The sequence below is a fragment of the Pteropus alecto genome, unplaced genomic scaffold (genome assembly GCF_000325575.1).
Source record: "Pteropus alecto unplaced genomic scaffold, ASM32557v1 scaffold67, whole genome shotgun sequence".
Classification (NCBI taxonomy): domain Eukaryota; kingdom Metazoa; phylum Chordata; class Mammalia; order Chiroptera; family Pteropodidae; genus Pteropus; species Pteropus alecto.
The window spans coordinates 2,137,979-2,158,477 of NW_006441061.1; the positions used below are offsets into that span (position 1 = coordinate 2,137,979).

At 37.5% G+C, this 20,499-nt stretch overlaps 1 protein-coding gene across 10 annotated transcripts in view; it reads right to left on the reverse strand.

Moving 5' to 3' along the window:
- MAPKAP1 (mitogen-activated protein kinase associated protein 1) overlaps nucleotides 1-20,499 on the reverse strand; it is a 229,560-nt gene that overhangs the window by 153,746 nt on the left and 55,315 nt on the right. For 8 of the 10 annotated variants that reach the window (XM_015594280.2, XM_015594281.2, XM_006917968.3 and 5 more), the window contains 2 exons: nucleotides 20,302-20,391; nucleotides 9,842-9,990 (listed from right to left, as the gene is read on the reverse strand). In XM_015594280.2, the coding sequence (XP_015449766.1) occupies nucleotides 9,842-9,990; nucleotides 20,302-20,391 (239 nt within the window). The remainder of the gene's footprint in view (nucleotides 1-9,841; nucleotides 9,991-20,301; nucleotides 20,392-20,499) is intronic. The other 2 variants (XM_025051281.1, XM_006917970.3) reach the window with 1 other exon arrangement.

Here is a 20,499-nt window from a genome sequence, read left to right on the forward strand (position 1 = left end):
ATCTTTATCTGACACTAATACTTTTTAACTTCATACAGACAATTAAAATGAATTGTAGCTAAATGCACATATAACAAATCAATTTAATCTTCGGTTGTATAGCAGCATATTTTGCAAATTTCCTAAACTTACTTTCTTACATGTATCTTTGTCTAGGTGTTAAAACTTCAATTTAACAGAAAGGAGTGGAGATATTAATAAAACACAGCTCTTATGATACTGCCATGTAGTCGCAAGTCTCAAAGAGTAATGACATTTGAAATTTATCACTGTCATTTAAAAAACTTCCACATTTGTGCGTGGAGAGTACCACACTGGGCTTCATTCTAAGAGTGACCAAAGTTGAGTCTCTGCACCTCTAGGAATTAATACAATCAAAATCCAGACAAACCCACCTAGGGTATCAAACTGGATGAATGTCACTGCTGCCTCTACACTCCCACGGTCCTCTGTATCGATCTCTGCTTACAGTACCCATCACATCTACTCTACAGTTAGTTGTTCATGTTCCTCTGCTCAGTGAGGTGCACCTGAAGTCATGTACCACTGTCAGTTCCCAGCACAGGGCACAACCCTGACCATGAAGTGTGGTTCCTCCACTTGTTGGCTATAGGCCACTCTTATCTTCAAATTCCTCTAAGGTAGTTAGGCCTGTCCTATTTATCAACGCCAAGTACAGAGCCAGTATGTAATAAACAACTGAAATGAACCAGTACAACGTGGGTACTTAGAAAATAATTTGTTGGATGGACGGACGGACGGATGGATGGATGGATGGAGATAAAGCCACTCTGCACACCGAGATCAGTGGAAAGGAAAAAAATTAGTGGGATATACACTAGATTCTATGTGCAAAGCGTTCCTCTCCTCCCCGGCCCAACATCTCGTTATTTCTTTTTTACATATATGAAAACTGAGCCTTATAAGATGCGGTAACTTAACAGACACAACTGATAAGCTCTAAACCAGTCTATCAGACTTTGAGTCCATTGGTAAAGGCGAAGTTCTTTTGTTTCCAAATTTTGAAAAATTTCAGTAATTAACAGCGTTTTTTTCCTTCATGACAAAAGCTATAAAAAAGTTTAGGAAAGACAGCTGTGGAATTGGAATAAGGACAAAGGAGCTGAATACCAGCTATGTCACATACTAGTGGAGCATCCGTGAACAAGTCACTTTCTCTTTCTGAGTCTCACTTTCCTTATCTGTAAAACAGAGATAACACAGTTTTGTTATGATCAATTAAAAAAGGAAAGTGCCAACATATGTGTAGGTCACCTCTTCAAGAGTTCAAGTTTTCCCATCTATAACCTTCTACGTGTTACTGATGTCAATCACCTCCCCAATCACAAACTATGGAACCTTAAAGCCAAAAGAGGTTCGACAGGTCATCTAAGCCACATTCCTCTGTCTAAACATGCAGAAAACCAAGGCTCAGAGAGAGAAGGCAACAACCCAGACTCCATGGCATGGACAGGGCTAAAACTCACATCTTCTGATTCCATATCTGTGTTCTTTCTCTACCACACAGTCCTGGAACTCAACTTTCCATTTTGTAAATAAGAATGTCATTAAGAATGAAAATAAAAATCGTTGAGAATTAGAACACCTAGATTCTAAGCCCAGTTGGGTGACCCCAGGCTATCAATTGATTTCTCTGGTTAGTTGTCTTCAAGACAGTACAATCAGGGTCTATTACTTTGAGGACAAGAAAATCTCTCTAATGCAAATCATGTAGAGCAAAATGTCCCAGATGAGGAAGTTCAGTGTCAAATCCCTGTTCCCACCATACCTACAAGGATTGTCTCTTACGCTTTCCCTAGGACCTCAGTTCTTGATATTCATTCCAATCAGACTGAATCGCTATTCTGGTAATTATTAGCTAAGAAGAGGGTAGTACTACAACAGTAATCCCATTATAACAAAAATATGCCCACGTTTTATCTCTTAGTCCTCTAACCTCTAAGAATTACAATCAATATATTTTCAAAAATGACACCTGACATCTGCCTCATTTAAAATTACTCTCTCATTTTCTCTTAATGGCCTGGTGAGCTGGGTTGAGTATCTGTGAGTACAGCCCAATCCAGAGAGGAGGTGACAGAGTTCTGGGACGATTCCTCAGCCAGAGTCCTAAAGCTGGATATAACACAGAAACAAAGAAGAGGTCCCTGCCACCCAGTCCGCTCTCATCTCAGGGACCATGGCCTCAGATGCCCCAAACACAAACCAAACAAGCAGAGCGACCTCCTCCAAAAAAAGGATATGTGCAGTGTCCTCAAGGACATGGCAACAGGCTGTGATCTTGTAGTCAACAGGCCCAAACCAGTTCACAATGGTGGCATCTGCCTTATCCCTCTCTCTCCTTCAATGCTTCCTAATTCAGGGATAGTAGCATCATCCATCCAGTTCCACAATCTCATCAGGAAATTGTCCTTGACTCCTTTCTCCCCTACACCCTGCCATCATCCATTGCCAAATCCCCTACCATTTTTGCCTACTAAATATCTCTCAAAATCATTTGTTCATTCTCCTTCACCAATAAGTAAGCCGAAGTTGCCATCTCTCTTACCCAGACCACTGCAAAAAAGTTTCTTGATCCTGCAAAAAGTTCTCTCTGTCCTCGCAAACCTTGCTCAGTTGTATCCTCTTCAGTGTGGCTCCAGTTATCTTTGCAAAACACAAATCTAATCACTGAACCTCATTTAAACTTGTCGAAGGCTTTCCAATGACACGTCTACCAGCCATACCTGGTCTGCCCCTGCAGATTCAACTTCACCTTGCACCACACTCTACCTCAACACTGGGCTGAAACCAAGGAGCCCTATGACTTTGATTAAATTTAATTTCATTTTCTCTCTCTCTCCCCCACCCCCTACCTCCCAGGGCCTAGCCTCCCCCCGCCCGCCAAGGCAGCAGAAGACAGTAACCCAGACCTGACTAATGGTCACACAGGATGGGACCTCTGGCAGGCTACAGATAACATCTGACCTAAGCTATGTTTCAGCTCCCGAACCCTGAATGGAATGACCCTCAGAACTGTCCTCAAGACCTGAAGAAACGATTTATTACCCTTACCTCATCTCCAACCAATCAGCTCCCAACACGACCCTAAACCCCTAACCACAGTGCCTTGTGACTTTGCCTTATATAATCTGTAACCTATACGCCCTGGTGGAGTTAGTAGAGCATAAGCTCTCCATCTCTAAATTGGCCAATTCGATGTCAACCTATTTTTTCTTTCTATAGCATAAACTCCTGCTCATGCATTCCTTTGGGCCAGTGCATGCAGGCAGGTGGACTCAAGGGAAAACACTGGGGTTTGGGTACCGGGGTCTCCAGCCACATAGCCTTTCAGTTCCTCCCAACTTCCACACTCCCCCTAGCCTCGGATCCCTGGTATGTCCTTTCTCTTCCACCTTCACCTACTTTACATCGTCCTTGACACCCCCCAGACTAGGTCAGAGGCTCCTATGATAATGCTCTCAAAGCCCCAAGCACCTCTCCTGGAACTTGGTAATTAATTAGCTGTGATTATACTATAATTGCAATTTTACATTTAGTTAGTTGATTATTCACATAACATCTACCTGCCAAAAGAAGAAGCTCCATGGGGTCAGAAACCAGGTCTGTTTTTGCTCACCACTGTATCCAGACTTTACTTAAAAATGCCCGGTACATAGTAGGCCCTCTCTAAACATGAAGTAAATAAACGGCAATGTGGTAAAGGGAAGGAAGCTAATCTCTCAGCACTGGCCATGTACCGTGCACTTTGCTATTACGCATTTCCCATTTTCATTAGATCCTCACAATAACACTTTAATGTAAGTATCATTAACCTCATTTTATAGATGAAAACAGACTCAAAGAGGCAAAGTGATTTGCCCGATATCACACAGCAAGTAAATGGCAAAGTTGGAATTCTAACTCAAGTCTGACAAATGTGTTTTCTCCACTGCAAAATTCTGCCTTCCTCTGAAAAGCCTCTAAAGCCAATGGTGACTCCTATATCTGATGGGAATTTCTAGAAGATGACTCCATAACCAGAAGAAGCCACCAGAGACTGGTTGCGTTCAAAATAAACTGCAGAAATGAGATCTAGAAGAAAAGAGCTCAGAATGGAATGAGCTAGCTTTAAGAACTCACAGCCTTGAAAATTTAACTTCAGAGCAGGATGCTGAAAAGTAAAACTGCGACTGTCCTTTGTTGTTAAGATCCCCACTTAAATTCTTTTTGAATATCATCCAGACAAAAACCCTGGTCTCCCCTTGGGATTTTCAACATAATGCCAGCAACAGGAACAGCTGCATTAATACAATGGTAAGGGGGAAATAATCTCATAAAAGTTGTTTTTAAATTAAGAAAACTGGCCCTTCTATTAGTATAACAATGTGTAAAAAGGTAGTGAAATTCTAATACCTTCCTTTAGAAACAGCAGATTAATAAAAACTGGTCTATGAAAAAGACGACTAGCAAAACACAGTCACAGAAATAAGCTGTCAAGAGAATAACGCTAAAACGATGCTGGGACTTTATTCTCTTTTACTAAAAAAGGTTTGTGAAATGAAGCCAATGGAGGAAGAGTGAGACAAACAGGACCTATGCAAAACACACAGTCATCTTAGATTTCTTTCTCTCTTTCTTTAGATTTGTCTCTTAAAGAGCACTGAGCAAGTGAACCCAAGGGGCGGGGGTAATGAGATTATTGTGCAGCCAACTTCTCAGCCACTTTAGGGCGGGGGGTGAGGGTAGGGTGCACTGGCCAACTCGGAGGCTGGAGAGGAAAGTAGCAAACTCTAAAGCCCAACACCATGCCTCAGCTCGGGCAGCAGTAAGAAGCTGCTGTCTAGAAACATTACTAGCACTAAAAAGTCCAGGCTATAATTTTTTGGAAAGAGATCCTGAAGCTAAAGTAGCTTAACATATTAGAGGGGACCATTCCCATGAAAACAGCAAATATTCCAAGTTCGGAAGGGGAGCATTTTCCTTTAAAAAGCAATTTTTAAAAAACCATTTCAGTCCGCTGACCTTTTCCGAGTTTGCAACATTTTTCGGTGGCTTCATGCTTTTCTGCAAAGTTTTAAGTGACTTTCTTTGAAGAGAGCTATTTAATGCCAATGATTGTAGAAAACATTTGTTCATAATTATCCAGACATAGACTGGAACAATGCTGAAACAAGAGCAGCATGCAAAAATGTATTTAAGGACTATCATCCCAAAATGCTGCTAAAAGCTATTAACCAGTATGTGTTAATTGCCACAGCATTCATATTAATTTTCACTTCAGGCTCGACATTGTGGAATATTTCCCCTGATACATTTTAAACAAAGTTTAATTTAAGGAACTGCTTCTATCAACACTTATGAAAATTAACAGCCAAGCAATTAGCACTCATGAATTATCCCTTCCCCCATGCTCTCTGCAGCTTCCCTGTTAAAACAGTTTCTAACAGAGATATGGTTACTTTCTAACAAGTTAACATAATCAAAGTCACAGTTGTCTACATGAACCAGAACTGGTTCTGCCTTTTTAAACGCTTGTCAAGGCAAACATTCTCCCTATATTTAGAGTAGAATTTATCTAAGTCAAATAAGTAAGATATTTAACATCTGAGTAAACTGCCAAGCAATTACTAATACGAAACTGCCTTCTCACCTGACGTTTAAAAACTAGCCATTGCCAAATAATAAAGGGAGTAAGTAATTACTGGTCTTAACCTTTCCATTTAAAGTTCAAGGCCAAAACCCCATTGGACTCCCTGGACTTCAACAGACAAGCCACCTTCCCCCAGTCTGCTGCACATCTTGTTTAACGATGCTTACCTAAACTCCTGGCTTTAAGAGCACATGTTCTCTCACTCCATCCTGTCAACAATCTAATGAAGCACAGAGAAGAGATAGCTTCACTCGCCCCCAACCTTTACGGAGAGAGAAAGGGAGAAGCGGGGTATTTGTTGAGTGCTTTCTATGCGCTACGTGTCTTGCTAAACAGTTTTAGCTCAGTTAATCCTCATGAAGAAGATACACTGTCATCAGCTCATTCCACATAGGAGGACTGGAGCTTCAAGAAAAAAGAATAAGCCTGAGGTCACACCATAAGTGGTAGAGTCAGGATTCAAACTCAGCTCTTATCACAAACTAGGTCTGTTGACAAATAACACTGCTCATTGTGCTAGGTATTTTATCCGCTGTGATGATCTCATCAGCCTTGTGAGGAAAAAACTTTTCATAGGTAAATAAACTGAGGTTTGGAGAGGTGAAAAAACCTGACCCAGATGGCACGACTGGTAATTAGCACCATTTCTTTGTTAGTAACTGTACTGACAGGTAATGGGCATTTCAACTTCTGATGCTCTACTGATGACAATATTTGAAAAATACTGATTATGTGCTAGGAAAAGCTTCTCAAGTAAGTGATAATGCATGGAAAGGAAAGGGTGAGACACTTAAAACACGACCTCATTCGAAAAGGTAGAGGGACTAGGCAGAAGTCCACATATTTAGGGGCACTTAAATCAGCACTGAATGTTTACTGCCTATCCCTAGAGACCCCTCCCTCATCACCTCAAATCAACTCCTTGTCACACCCGACGTTGCCCACATACAGGAAAATCACAGGACTGGCACAGGAAGTTTCCAACTGTCTCATCCTCTAGAACAGAGGTTTTGTTTTGTCGATGAAGCTATTCAGAGGTCCTGTTTTCAACAAGCCCGAAGAACCGGGGCAGATGGTTCTGCCTGGTCCTGCCTTATCCAACTTAGCATTCCCTATATAACCACTTGCGATCTATTTTGGACTTTTTTCAAATGATCAATAAACAGAGTTACTAATAATCTATGAAATTAGAACATAACACAGAGAGCATCACCAATTTGCCAAAGAAATAATATGAACATAATAATAAACTTGATCAAAAAAACTGTCAAAATTACAGCAAGGTACATGGCTAACTACAGCCCTTCCCTCTCAACTGCATGCCTTCAAGAAATTAACCAACCTCAATTTAAAAAAATAAATTTATTAACCAGCTACAGGAACCAAAAATCATTTGAAAGTATTCGCTTTAATTTAGCACAATAGCTAAGAGATGCTTACTCTCAGAATCACTAAAACCAACAACCCCGTTTGCACAAACCGTTAAAGACACTAGATGTGCCAGCTTAACTACAATGTAATTGTAAAGCCATATCAAACACAAAACCCTTTTTTCAAATCTAATGCTAGCTTAATCTTAAGGGGGATTTCACAGCAGCTAGTCTCTTGAGGAAATACATAATTAAGTAGTTTTTTAGCATATTTAATTAGACCCCAAACTCTTCCCTGTCCCCTTCTCTCCCCAATTATGTACCATTTGCCCAAGAGACCTAAGCAACTCAGTTAATTATGTAAATAAGGCAAATGTTATTCCCAAGAAAAGCATTGTGAATATTTGTAGGGGGGAAAAAAAAACTACATATTTTAGCGGCTTTAACAAACCTTTGCAAAAAAAAAAAAATAGAACTATCAAAGTACATGGGAAACCTTTACATTTGAGGCAAATAACATTAAGTTCAATGACGAGACACTGAATCATTAAAACAGAACACAGTTCACTTCTTAAATATGAGCTGAATAAAAATAAAATAATTTTAAGTTACAACAGCAACAAAAATTTAGTGCTGAATGTCAAATGATTTATGGGAAGAATCAATCTGGAAATTATTAAAGTCGACTCTCATAGAAAAGGCTTTGTTATCAAAGGGTTGACATGATCTTAACTCCAGAGGCAGCCATGGTGCTGTTATAACTACTACAATCCCATTATTATGCAATCACGAAATGCTAATTTGATCATTTTGAGGTGTTATTTGAATAGTCATTTTAATTTCTGGGTTACAAAAAGGCTTGACTCAAGTATAATTCTCTATTAATCATTGAGATGTCATTGAAGATCATATTGATGCATTTCACAAAGATAAAGAAAGACTAATTTAATATGTACAGTACAATATCCTTCAAATATTAGCCACTTTCATTACATATCTGCCAAATGCATCAATATTAAATAATAGATGAGAACAAGGGTTTAATTGTATTTTAGCAATTGTAATACGTAGGACAATAATAAAATAGCAACTCATCACAAGATAGACTTATAGATATATAAATCTTTCTTAATCAATGTGTAATGGTGACTGCCCCATGCTCACATTCTTTGCTGATTACAAACAGGCTTGAAATGACAAAAGCATCCAGAGCTTTTAGTGTAAACACACATCTAGCAAAAATAATTCCTTGTGACTGAAACTGCTTCTTTACATTTAAAAAAAATTTTTTTTCCTGTTACTTCAGAAGTTAAATATATATCAAGTAGAGGCCACAACCTTATGACAAATTCAAACCTAAATTTATAAAAAAAATCTAATGGTATGAGAATTCCAGAATATTTTAAAAGAGCTGTGCTATTTTGTGGGTTTCAATGCATTAGCACATATTAATTGTTGTAGCAATTACATCCTCAAACAATGACATGATTTCAGGCAATGGAAGCAAATAAATTCCAATCATGTAACCTAATCCCCAAAACTTCTCATGTATCTAAATGAATCAATTGTAGTATTTAAGAAAAAATCCTCGACAGTCTAACTTGCCATTTTCCAGAGGCTGACATTCCTGTCCCCTAGGGGGATCCTTCCTTCTCTTTGCTACTTTCCACAGGAAGAAACAGGAGAAGCAGCAGGGGCATTCTAAAAGAGAACCTTTATATCAGTGCAATCTCTAATTTACTAAAAGTACTTTCAGATGTTTTCTGGAGGAAACTCCTGAGCATAGCAGTATCTTTATTTACACATTTTGTTTCTAGTTCTTGCTCCCCTTCCCCACCAACATCAATGACCACACGTGCCAGTGGCCACACATGTTCACTGAAGCCTATGGAAATATACTGCAATGTATGAGGTCAAAGTGTTGCCATGAGAAAACATCTTCTTGTTCAAAGATGACAACTGACAGAAGCAGCACATAACCAGAACTTGAACATGAAAAATGCAAACATAAGCAAAGAGCTATATATTTATTAATTGCAATGGTGTTGAAATAAGACAAATTGAACACAACTCCTCCGGGCAACAAGCTATCACTCAGCACCCCCACACCACTGCCAGACAGCAAACATAATGGCAATAAATATATAAATCAACGGCTACTGTCTCCTGAAAGAGGCCCAGCTCAGCATAGAGACACAGAATGGTGGGGAAATGGACATGGGGGGCCCACATACGGAACTATATTCTACCTAAAATGGTGGCCATTTTTCTAAAAGGAAAATAAACTTTAATTTTACAATTGCAAATTGTTACAACAAACATTAAAAGATAAAGTCATCCTGTATAACAAGTGTCAAACAAGATTCCCTACAACGAAATATGAACAAGCAAAGCAATGGCCTAGAATTCTGAAATGAAGCTCTAACCTCAAAATTTCTGCAGTTATAATAAAGAATCAGACAAGACAATGCTAAGTGCCTCCCAGAACCACTTGCAAGGCTTTAGCAACACAATTAGGCCTTGATTAATCACAATCCAACTAACCCAAGTACACTTAAGAGAGAAAAAAGGGGGAAAAAGTACAGACACATATATCTCAGGACTGTTTTTGTTTTAATTCTCCTAAACATATTACTGTGGAAACGACATTGAGCCCAAATTCAGGCCTTTTAATATTCTTGGACTTAGAAAATGTCAGTGACATTCTATAATTACTGAGTCATTTTATAAACCCTAAATACAATAACAACAATAATAATAACAGGAATTCCACTTGACTGAGGCTTTACTTAAAGGACAAAGTTTCATTTTTACTTACCTTGCCATCGAATTTGGAATACTCATTAAAGGGGTTATTCAGCTGCAGAGGGCACTGCTCCAGGCGTACAGACAATATGGACTGTTTTCCAGAACTTGGAGGTTTCTCTTTGAGGGACTTTTTTTCAAACAGTGACCTTAGCTCCTGGGCTGTGATATAAGAGGAAGATAAAAACAACTTTGTGATTACACACAGAGAGACAGCCTGCCCACTTTCTTGAAAAAGTCTTCCTTAGAAGCTTAAGGAGGGAAAGTCCAGGGACGCACTCAGACCTAACGTGTGCCAAAAGCTTCACACACGCCGGCGTCTGCGCCTTGAAAAGGCACAATGCTTTTAAAACACGCAGGTCAGGACTGTCCATTTAGAAGGTCTAGGATTTAAGGAGAGAGGCAGAGCAGACAAACCGACAAGGCACCATTCTTCAAGAAAAGCATTCGCAGCTAGAGGACCTGAGCTTTGGCTTGGCTTTGCCGCTAAGCTGTCTAACACTGGAAAATTCATTAAATCTTTCTGGGTTTGTCAAACTAGATAACTATGACGATCTCTCCTGGCTCTACCATTGTGTAATTTTGGAATTCTGGTTCTTCAAGGTCAAGGTTCACGTCTCAATTCTCACACACTCTACAATGACACCTAGCACAAAAATCTGGAAGACAAAGATGAAGGGGAGAAAGAGGAGAAAGACAGTAACATGTACTGAGCAAGCCAATGTATCTCGTTTACTCCTCAAAACAAGCCTGTGAAGGAGACACTCGCATTATCTCAATTTTGTCAATGTGGAAACTAAAGCTTAGAATATTTGATTAGCCTTGCACCACACAGCTAGTAAAGAGCAGAGTTAAGATGTGCACTCTTAGCCATTAGGCACTAATGAACACTGTAGACTCTCAATAAATTTTGTTGCATGAATCAATGAATAAAATAATGACTGAAGGAATTTAGATTAAATTATTATTGAATCAGAATCTTTAACTCCTGTTCATTAGTGAATCAAGACAAGTTAGTTCCATATCTTCTCAAAGATCATTTAATTCTCTAAATTAACCTGAGAATTATTTAAAGTAGTAACTTGATAAGTACATGGAGATTCATTACGTTTCTCTTTTTATTTTTTGTGATTAGAAAATTTCATTCTTAAATTTTTAAATAAATCGATCTCAGATCTAAAAATGTGCAATGAATAGGTTCAGCTCTGTTCTACTCTTCAGTATAGCCAAATTGAACTGAAAGAGATCGAACAGAACTCTGAAATGATCGCTTAGAACTTTTAAAAAATGTAACCAAAACTATCTTTTCAACAAACTAGTGGGGCAAGTTTATCAAATGAGTTCCCATAAGTTTAAGTGGCAAACAAGGATAAAAGGACCTAATTCTTTTTAAATATTAGAAATACTATTCTACCTGTAATCTATTAACAATTTTATTGCCACTCTTGGAAAGGAATGATCCTTTAAATAGCTACCATGGGCCAGGGACAATGCTAGGTGTTTGCTCACCTTGTCCTCAGGACAGTCCTAAGAGATAAGTTACTACTAGCTCCACGAACAAACTGAGGTATAGCAAACACAAGTAACTTATCGAAGCTACACAACTGTTAACCAGCAGGGTTAGGTGTGAGGTGATGATGCTTTAACTGCTCCATTCACAGGCTAGTTCACACTTAGAACTCTCTCCTCAACCTCTGACACTTTCCCTTTTCCTCTTTTGTTTTCTACGCGGAGGAATGGAAACATCCAAAAGAACTTTTGCATGATCTCGCCTGCACTTCTATCTATCTTCCCTCCTATTACCAGGGCTGAACGGCCATTGCCCCTCTCTCAGGCCAGCCCCTCCTTTGGGCACTAGGTCCCAACTCCTCTTGTAGATTCAAGGGCATCACTCAAGCAATTCTCTCCATCTCTCTTCCTTTTTCAGTTTTTCCCTCTTACTGGTTTAGTCGCATTAGTACACAAAGATATGGAAATACAGCTCATTTAAAAAAAATCCTTTGATCTCACTGTACTCCCTTCTAGTTACGACCCTATTTTTCTGCTCCTCAAAACGGCTGTGTCCTTGCTGTCCAACTGCTCTCCTCCCATTCACTGGAAGCCACTGCAGCCAGGCACTCAGGCCCCAGCACCCCACCGCCCCACCACAGCAGCTTTCATCAAGGTCATTGATGATCCCTTTGTTGTTAAATCTATCGGTCATTTTTTAATTCTCATTGTACAAGACCCCTCGGCAGCATTTGACACAGTTCATCACTCCTTCCTTTTTGAAACACTTTCCTCACTTGGTTTCCAAGACTCCCCTCTATCTGGTTCCCATTGTAACTTTCAGCCTCTGCCTTCTCAGACTCCTTTCCTCCTTCTCCTCTGCATTTTCCCTCCATCTTTGGCTTTCCCCCAGGCATAGTCCTTGGACCTTTTCTTTTCTCTATCTACAGTCACACCCTTAGTGACCTCATCAAGCCTTATGTTTTAAATGTCCTCCACAAGAGACAACACTAAATTGTGGTCATATGAATCAAAACAATGTTGCCTCTGGGAAGTAGCCTGACTAAAAAGGGTCAAGAGGAAACTTTCTGGGATATAGAAATGCTCTATACTTGATTAAGATGCTAGTTACACAGGTGTATATGTCTGTCATCAAACTGTACATGTAATGTCTCTACATATCAATATATTTGAAGCATATCTCAATAAAAAAATAAATTAAAAGGGAAAACCTAAATATATGTCCTCTATATGCTGAAAACTCCCAAATGATTATTCTTGGACCTAAACGCTCCCCAAAATTGCACTTATATATTCAACTTTCCACCTGACACTTCCACTGGGATGTCCAATAGGTACCTTGAATTTTACAAGTCCATACCCAAACCCCCGATTTTCCCCTAACCTTGGCCCCTTACAACCTTATGCTCTCAATTCTGTTGGCCAAAAACTTAGGAGTCATCCCCACTCCTCTCTCCATCTCACAGCCTGCATGCTCTCCATCAACAAAACTTCAGAAGATATTCAGAACCACCGACAGCTACCAAGGCTGGATCATTACCACCTTCAAACTAGTCATCTTATTTTAATCCTTGCCTCCCCAAACCCCACCCCAACCACTACGAAGTTTTTAAAATATAAGTTAAAAACTTCAGAATAAGAAAAAAATTGATAAATTTTATCACATAAAAATAAAAACAAACTTTTGTATGGGAAAAAAATTAGCAAAGCAAAAACACACACACACACACACAAATAAGGAAAGAAAAAAGGTTAATATTCCTGATATATAAAGATTCTAAAAGTAGAAAAAACACTGACTGACATTGCAAAAATCAAACAACCTCCACCCCAAAAAATTGCAATGAATTGAAAAATACAAAATATGCTTTAAAAACCCATGAGTTCATAAAGATACAAGAGGAATATGAAATATCTACAGAAAAAGATATATTCAAATGGCTCTTAAAGAAATGGAAAGATGCTCAATCACATTCATAATAAAAGATGCGCAAATTAAAACTATATTGAGGTACCATACTACGTTTTTAGATGGGCAAAAATCTAAAAGTTTAAGGCTAGGAAATAGGCACTCTGTACATTTCTGGAGAAAATGCAAAATAGCAAAACACTTATGCAGGAAAATGCGGCAATAACAAAGGAAGCCACATACTTACCCTTTGACCCAACAATACCATTTCCAGGATTCTAATCTTAAATACACTGGCAAAAAACGAAAAAACAAAAACAAAAAACACAACACAACATATAAGGCAATTCATTATGGTGCCCTTTGCAAAAGCAAAAGCCTGAAAATAATCAAATATCCATGAACAGGGGACTGGCGGCTAAACTATGGTACATCCATACTATGGAGTACAAGGAAGCTGTAAAATGAAATGACGTCAATCTTTATACATTCACCAGAGTAATTTTCAGAATGTGTTGCTAAGTGAAAAAAGTGTTGTAAAAGAGTGTATATAATATGCTATCTTTAATCTAAAAAGAAAGGGATGGGAATGTAAATATATTTATATGTAGTTTTAAGTGGACAGAAAAACCAAAACCTTTTTTAATAATGACTACAAGAAGAATGGGAGAGAAAAGAATTTAAGCTAGATTTTTTTGATTTTATTTTGTTTTGTGTATTCAACTTTGGAACCATGTAAATGTTTCACATTATTAAGGGAAATTAAAAGTGCAATCTAAAAATAAAGAAAAATGAAATAAATATTGTAATATTGAGTTGACAGTTTAACGACAAAGAGGAATTATTTTAAGTAACTTTATCACATAGCAATTTGACTATACATTTCCTAATAAACATTATCAAAAGGGCAAAAAAAAAAAACCAAACTGTTTTTAGTAATCATATTGTTAGTAATGACATCGGTATTTCTATTCTGGAACCAAGTTTTCTGTGTAAGAGAAAACATACATAAACATAAAATTTTTAAAGTTAACTCTGTAATCCTAAATTTGAATAGAAATTATCGGCATTAACTCACAGTGTATTTTCTCTTTAAAAATCTATTTTTTTCTGAGCTCTATCCCCTGAAAGGGTCTACAAGGGAAAAACACCAATCCAGTGAGTAAATCCTAGAGCTCAAGTTGGGAGTCTCTTAATGTCACTGAACAGTAAAAAGAACTAAGAGCCCCTGGAGAAATGGCTTCCCGATCTGCAAAAGGAAATGTGTAAGAGAAGCCTGGAACATCTTCTCATACAAGAAAGCAAGAAAGTTATGAAAGATTACTGAAATTATGTCAAAAAAAAGTTAGAGGCCAATATGGAGGGACTCATGATAAAAACTGACAATTTTTACATTAAAAAAAACCCAACTACAATGAAATGAAAAATATAAAATATGCTTTAAAAACACATGAGCTCATAAAGATACAAAAGGAAAATACCCTCATTGGTCATCTATGTAGGATACTAGAGAACAAACTCTTTTCATTCTGAAAACCATTAAAAATGGGAAAAAAATCAGTGTTTGCCTTGCCTTCCTTGTAGGGACTATATCTGGGGATAACCAAATAATAGATTAGGAAAACTTCTTTACATAAACAAATTAATAAATGAAGATAGACTGATAAAATTAGAAATCATTACTTTGCAACTCCTAATGAAATAATACATTTAGGTAATGCCCATCAATGGCTACAAAAACCATTAGATGAAAAGCTGATGGGAGTAACTTAATAATGGATGGACAACACCTGATTCCATCAACAATTTTAATATCAAAAAAGACAAAAAGACATTTCATGTTTCCTAATAAGATGCAACAGGAAGTACAGATCAGCATGTACCAAACATTCTTACCAAAAATCAAACTTCGATCTGAGCAAGTTTCTAGATCTAACTACCAGTATAGGAAACAAAAAGGACAAAGAAACATATTGAGACCACAGGGATGCAATCAGCAAAATCCAGACTGCAGAAAATTCTACAGGACAAATGGCCAGTTTCTTCAACTAATAAATTACAAGGGAAAATAGTGAAGGAGCATCTATAGATTAAAAGGGAAATGAGACATGTAACCAAAAGTAATGCATGGACATTAGATCTAGCCCTGAGCAAAGGAACTGGAAAAAAAAAATCTGAAACAATCAAGGAAATGTTTGGTAATATTAAAGAATTCCTGCTAATCATCTGGAGAGTAGTGGTATTGCAGTTTTCTTATGTGTTAAAAAATACATAAGTATTTAAGTATGAAATTATACAATAGCTGGCATTTGCTTAAAAATAATCTGGGAAGGGAGGTGAATATATAAATGACACAAGACCAGCCGTATGTTAACTGCTAAAGCCGGGTGACAGCTGTGAGGGGGTTCATTATGCCCTTCTCACTTCTGTGTATGTTTGAAATTTCCTAAAATAAAAGTTATTTTAAAGAAAATTTAAGTCAGAAGTAAAAAAGTAAGTAACATATCACATGAGTATCTGATCCGATCATATCACCCAGAGTAAAAATTAAATTCCTTATAAGATCCTCCACGATCAGGTCTCCCACTACTTACTCCTCTGATCCCACTCTGTCCCTTACTTTCTCTACTCTAACCAATAAGCATCCTTCCTTGCTATTCCTTAAACACCGCGGGCACACTTCCGGCACAGAACCTTTTCACTTGCTGTTCTCTCGCCTTAGAACACTCATCTCCCAATATCTGCCCGGCTCACTCCTTCACTTCCTTCAGATCTCTGCTTAGCCATCACCTCCTCAATAGGCCTTCCCTGATCATTCTATATAAAACAGCCAAATCGCCTGCCTAGGATTCCTTAAGCCCTTACCTGGCTATATTTTACTCTGTGCCACTTAACTCTTTCTGACAGGCTATGTTTGTTTATTATCTCTCCTGCAAGCTTTCCCTGAGGACAGGGACTTTGTCTTGTTCACTGCTTTATCTTCTAGACCTACAATAGTGCCTAGTTGCCCTTGCATACTGTAGGAGCTTCATAAATACTTGTGGAAGGAATCCCTCTGGACCAGAGAAGCAGAAACGGTTGTGGGGATAGGTAGCAGATCGGGAGGAGGGAGAGAGCTGATGGGCACAAAGCAGCAGAGGTGAGATGGGGAAGGTCATTAGAGAGCTCCCTCCTAATCCCAAGCCATTTGTAAGGCACGACTATACTTTTATGAGCTGTTCAACTTCAAGTGCACTTGCTCTTTGTTACTTGTAACTGAAAAGTTACAAATATAACTAACCAATATAAACAGTTGAAAGTCCCTAACAAACACAAAACTGAAAAATAGCCTAGAAAGTTAATTATCAGATTCATGAGAAAGCACATACTATAATATTCAGAAAAATGAGCATGTACTTTAGAACTAGTGAGTGGCTGGAAACAAAACAATGTAAAAACAATAGATTTCCTTATAAGAGCAGTAAGAAAGTTATGGGAAAGAGGATGCTATTTATAAGGGTAGCACAAAATACAAAACTTCTAGAAATAACCTTAATAAGAAATGTAAAAGTGCAGGAACAATATGGAGACAATACCAAGCATTGCATTTATGTAATATCTACATACACAAAAAACACTAAAAAAATCACAGGGGGTATGATTAGAATATTTAAACTATATATATCCATACATATAGAATCTGAATAAATACATCAAAATGTTAACAACAGCAGTTCATTTAAATGTGAGATTAATGGTAGCTTATTTTCATTTTTATATTTTTTTTCAGATTTTTCTGTAATAATTTTTAATATAGAGGCTTTGGCAACTTTCCTGAGCACTGGCCATGGCTGACACACAGAGATGAAAAGGAACAGGGAACGCCAGACTCCTCAACGCCCAGAGCTCCCTTTGCCTGCAGCATGGGAGAGAATGAAACAGAATGGAAAGACTAGTCTCTGGGGTTGGACTGGTCGGGAGAAGAATTCTGGCTTTGACATTGACTACTTTTAAGTAAGGGATTTGGAAAAGTTGCTTGGCCTCTGGGCTCCAGTTTTCTCACCTATAGTATAGAAATATTAACAGCTAACTTTTTGGACTTGTATGAAGATGAAGCAAACTCAGTGGCTGGCATGTTACATACCAGCAGTCCTCCGAGCTGGTTACTCATCAGAATCACCCAGCGAGCTTCTGAAAAATATAGATTTACTGACCCCAACCTTTACCACTGAATCGAAAATTCCCTAAGTAGGGTCTAGAAATTTATACAGAATGTCATTATAACATGCATTTTGGATGCATTTCTGATTTTATACAGTCACTGTATCTGGGAACTGTTGTTTTAAGAACCAATAACAGAAGTTATATAAAGAAAACTTCAGGAATATTCATAAATAACTAATAAAAACTACATTATTGTTTTGAGTTATTATTCAACTTCATGTGTAAATAGCCTTATTTTCCAATTAGACTTCAAACTTCTTGAGAACAGGAAACATGTATTCCTCCTAGCACCTAGCATAGAATTACTATGCGCACAGAATGAATAAGTCATAGGTAATTTTGTAAAGAATATACAACATCATTTTAAAACAATAAAACTAAAAATACTGGGACTTTGATTTGACGCTATTCCTGACAAAGCTGTCTTCCGATGACCGCCTTTACATTTATCCATGCATTTTTGGTTACAGAAATAAAAGAATCTTACTCTAAAATATTTCATTTATCACGTGGTCTCATAGCATATGAATCAGGAGGTTCATAAAGAACTTCGGGGTATGAACCAGATGGCTTCTACAATCCCTTCCAACTTCTCTATAAAAAGGCTGCATTTATGCTGTGTCTTAAAGGATGGACTGGATTTAGAATAATTGTGGAATAAGAACATCCCAGTGGAGGTAATCATATTCACAATGGTGATTCTTCCAGTGGGGAATAAAATTTTAAAAAAGATCAGAAAAATAAATGAAAGGATTTTTAACAAACATAAAGAGCAGAAAAAGAACGAGGGAATGAAAAAATGACTACCTAAACAAATTTCTCAATTAAGATCAAAAGGATTTGGCCATGGCATTTCTCGTCAAAAGAGAATATACGTTTGAGAGATGTATGAAAATAGAATGGCTGCTTCGTTTGCCAGGCAGACTGCTGATTCCATTTGTCTGACACGTTTCAGGATACCCAGAGTGCCGAGCTGTGCTAGTGCTGGAATCCAGCTCAACAGATTCAAAGACATTCCTTTGTGTGTTGATAAGGTTCACTCTAACCGTCAGAAGTTACTAGTCTAGCCAGAATCAAGGTCAACATTTCAAAGCATGGACAGGCATATTAAGGAGCTTTTTCAGAAATAAGATCATGAGGTCAATTACTGAAATCAGTGAGAGAGAAAAATAAGAGGAAAGGAAACTGAGGGAGAGAGGAGTATACATATATAAAGGATGGTATAGTTACAAATGAAAGCAAGAAGGGAACTGCTTATTTCTCCAGTACATTCTATGAAACACTGAACAGAAGTTAAAGTCCATTAGACTTTAAGGAGTGAGTGGGAGATGTAGCAAAATGTATTAGATGTATCTAATTATTAGATCACTAGATGTATCAAAATTTGAGTTGAAGTAATTATATTTGAGTTGAAGCAATTATATCTGAGGTGTTCTGTTCGTCCTATTTATTTGTAATATTTTCAGATAAGGAAGTGAGGAAGGCAAAACCAAAAAAAAGGGCACCTGGGGAGATGGGCTTAGATAAACTGGTTCTGTATTCATTAAGAGATTAATTGAAAAAGCATTAAGATATATAAAATACTTGAAGAAAGTGAACAATATAAATGATATAAAGGTTTTTCAGTTTGTGTTAAATATAGCAGAGAAAAGTATTAACTGGATCCACAAAAAAGAGAGATTTTTAAAGTATCAAGAGCAAAATTAAAGACGTTCAAGAACTATTTGGAAGTCATAGAAATGAGGTATAAGAAAGAAATGAATGAGATTTCTGGTTCTACATAGTCATCATTTAGAAGCAATCATTAAGAAAATCAGACTCACTGAGCATACTTGGGTTTACAATCATAGTAGGAGAAAGCAATAACCACTTTACATAGTGTGGTTTAGCAGAAAGAGATTGGTTTTTAGATGCTGGCAGTGCTAGATATTAACACAGGGCTCTACTGCACTACCACTTCCTGGCCTTGAAAGTTTAGCAAGTGAAATCTCTCTGAGCCTCTGTCTCCTCTAATCAATGACACATATACCTTATAAGACTGGTACACTGGAGGTAATGCATCTAAAGTGCTTACAACAGCACTAGAGAGGTTCTGATGTTAATGTAATAATCATTGTTAGTTTTATAAATACTATGGCGCAATGGAGTCAGTCAACAAAAATATATCAGACATATATTAAATGCCAAGGTGGTACTGGAAGGAGCTGGGAAGATACAGAAGACAGACTGCAGCTATTTCTTTGAAAGGAGAAAAAAGAGAAAGTCTAGGAAACAATAAAAACATTAGAAAATATTTTAATAGCATTTTATTTTGAATTTTTTAAAAAATCTTCTCTTCTTGCTGAGATTAAAGCTTTAAAAATACATACTATGGCCAGTTTGTTAATATATACATGATATGAACGTATATTGCAAATACTAATAATATCAGCAACGTAATGATTTTTAAGCTAAAGGAAAAGAATTAGCATATATGCAAAAAGGACTGTTACTGGGGCCACTAACGAAGCAAGGTAAAGTCTAGGCTGGAACTGCCGGCAGTAATCTATTGCCTAGAGGCCCATCCAAATCCCAGGTACTCCTTGGCTCGAAGGACAAGGCACTGGCATGACAGTTTGTACAAAACGTGCCTGTACACATCAATTCCTGAAGGAAGAGTGGCCAAAAAGACAAGATCTAAAGAACACCCAGCTTTAGAGGACCAAGGCACCCAAGTGAAAGAGTTCAAAGCTCAAAACAGAGGTATCTGCCCAGAGGATATAAAAGGATGAATTAAAAATAAAAGCTCTAATATAATAATATAAACTAAATATATAAATCTCAAATCAACAATTAAAATTATTTCCATTTACCTGATTGCTTAGAATTTCTTTCTTTCCACTGAATATTTTTGCATTTGATCTGGTTTTGTCTCTCTTTTCGGAGTCGTTCTAATCTTTGAGCTTGAAAAGAAATATTATAACTATAAGTTTGTCAATGAAAGTTTACTATAAACAAAGACATAATTAACTACCTTTATATGAATAAAGATGTTTTATATTGCATATGTA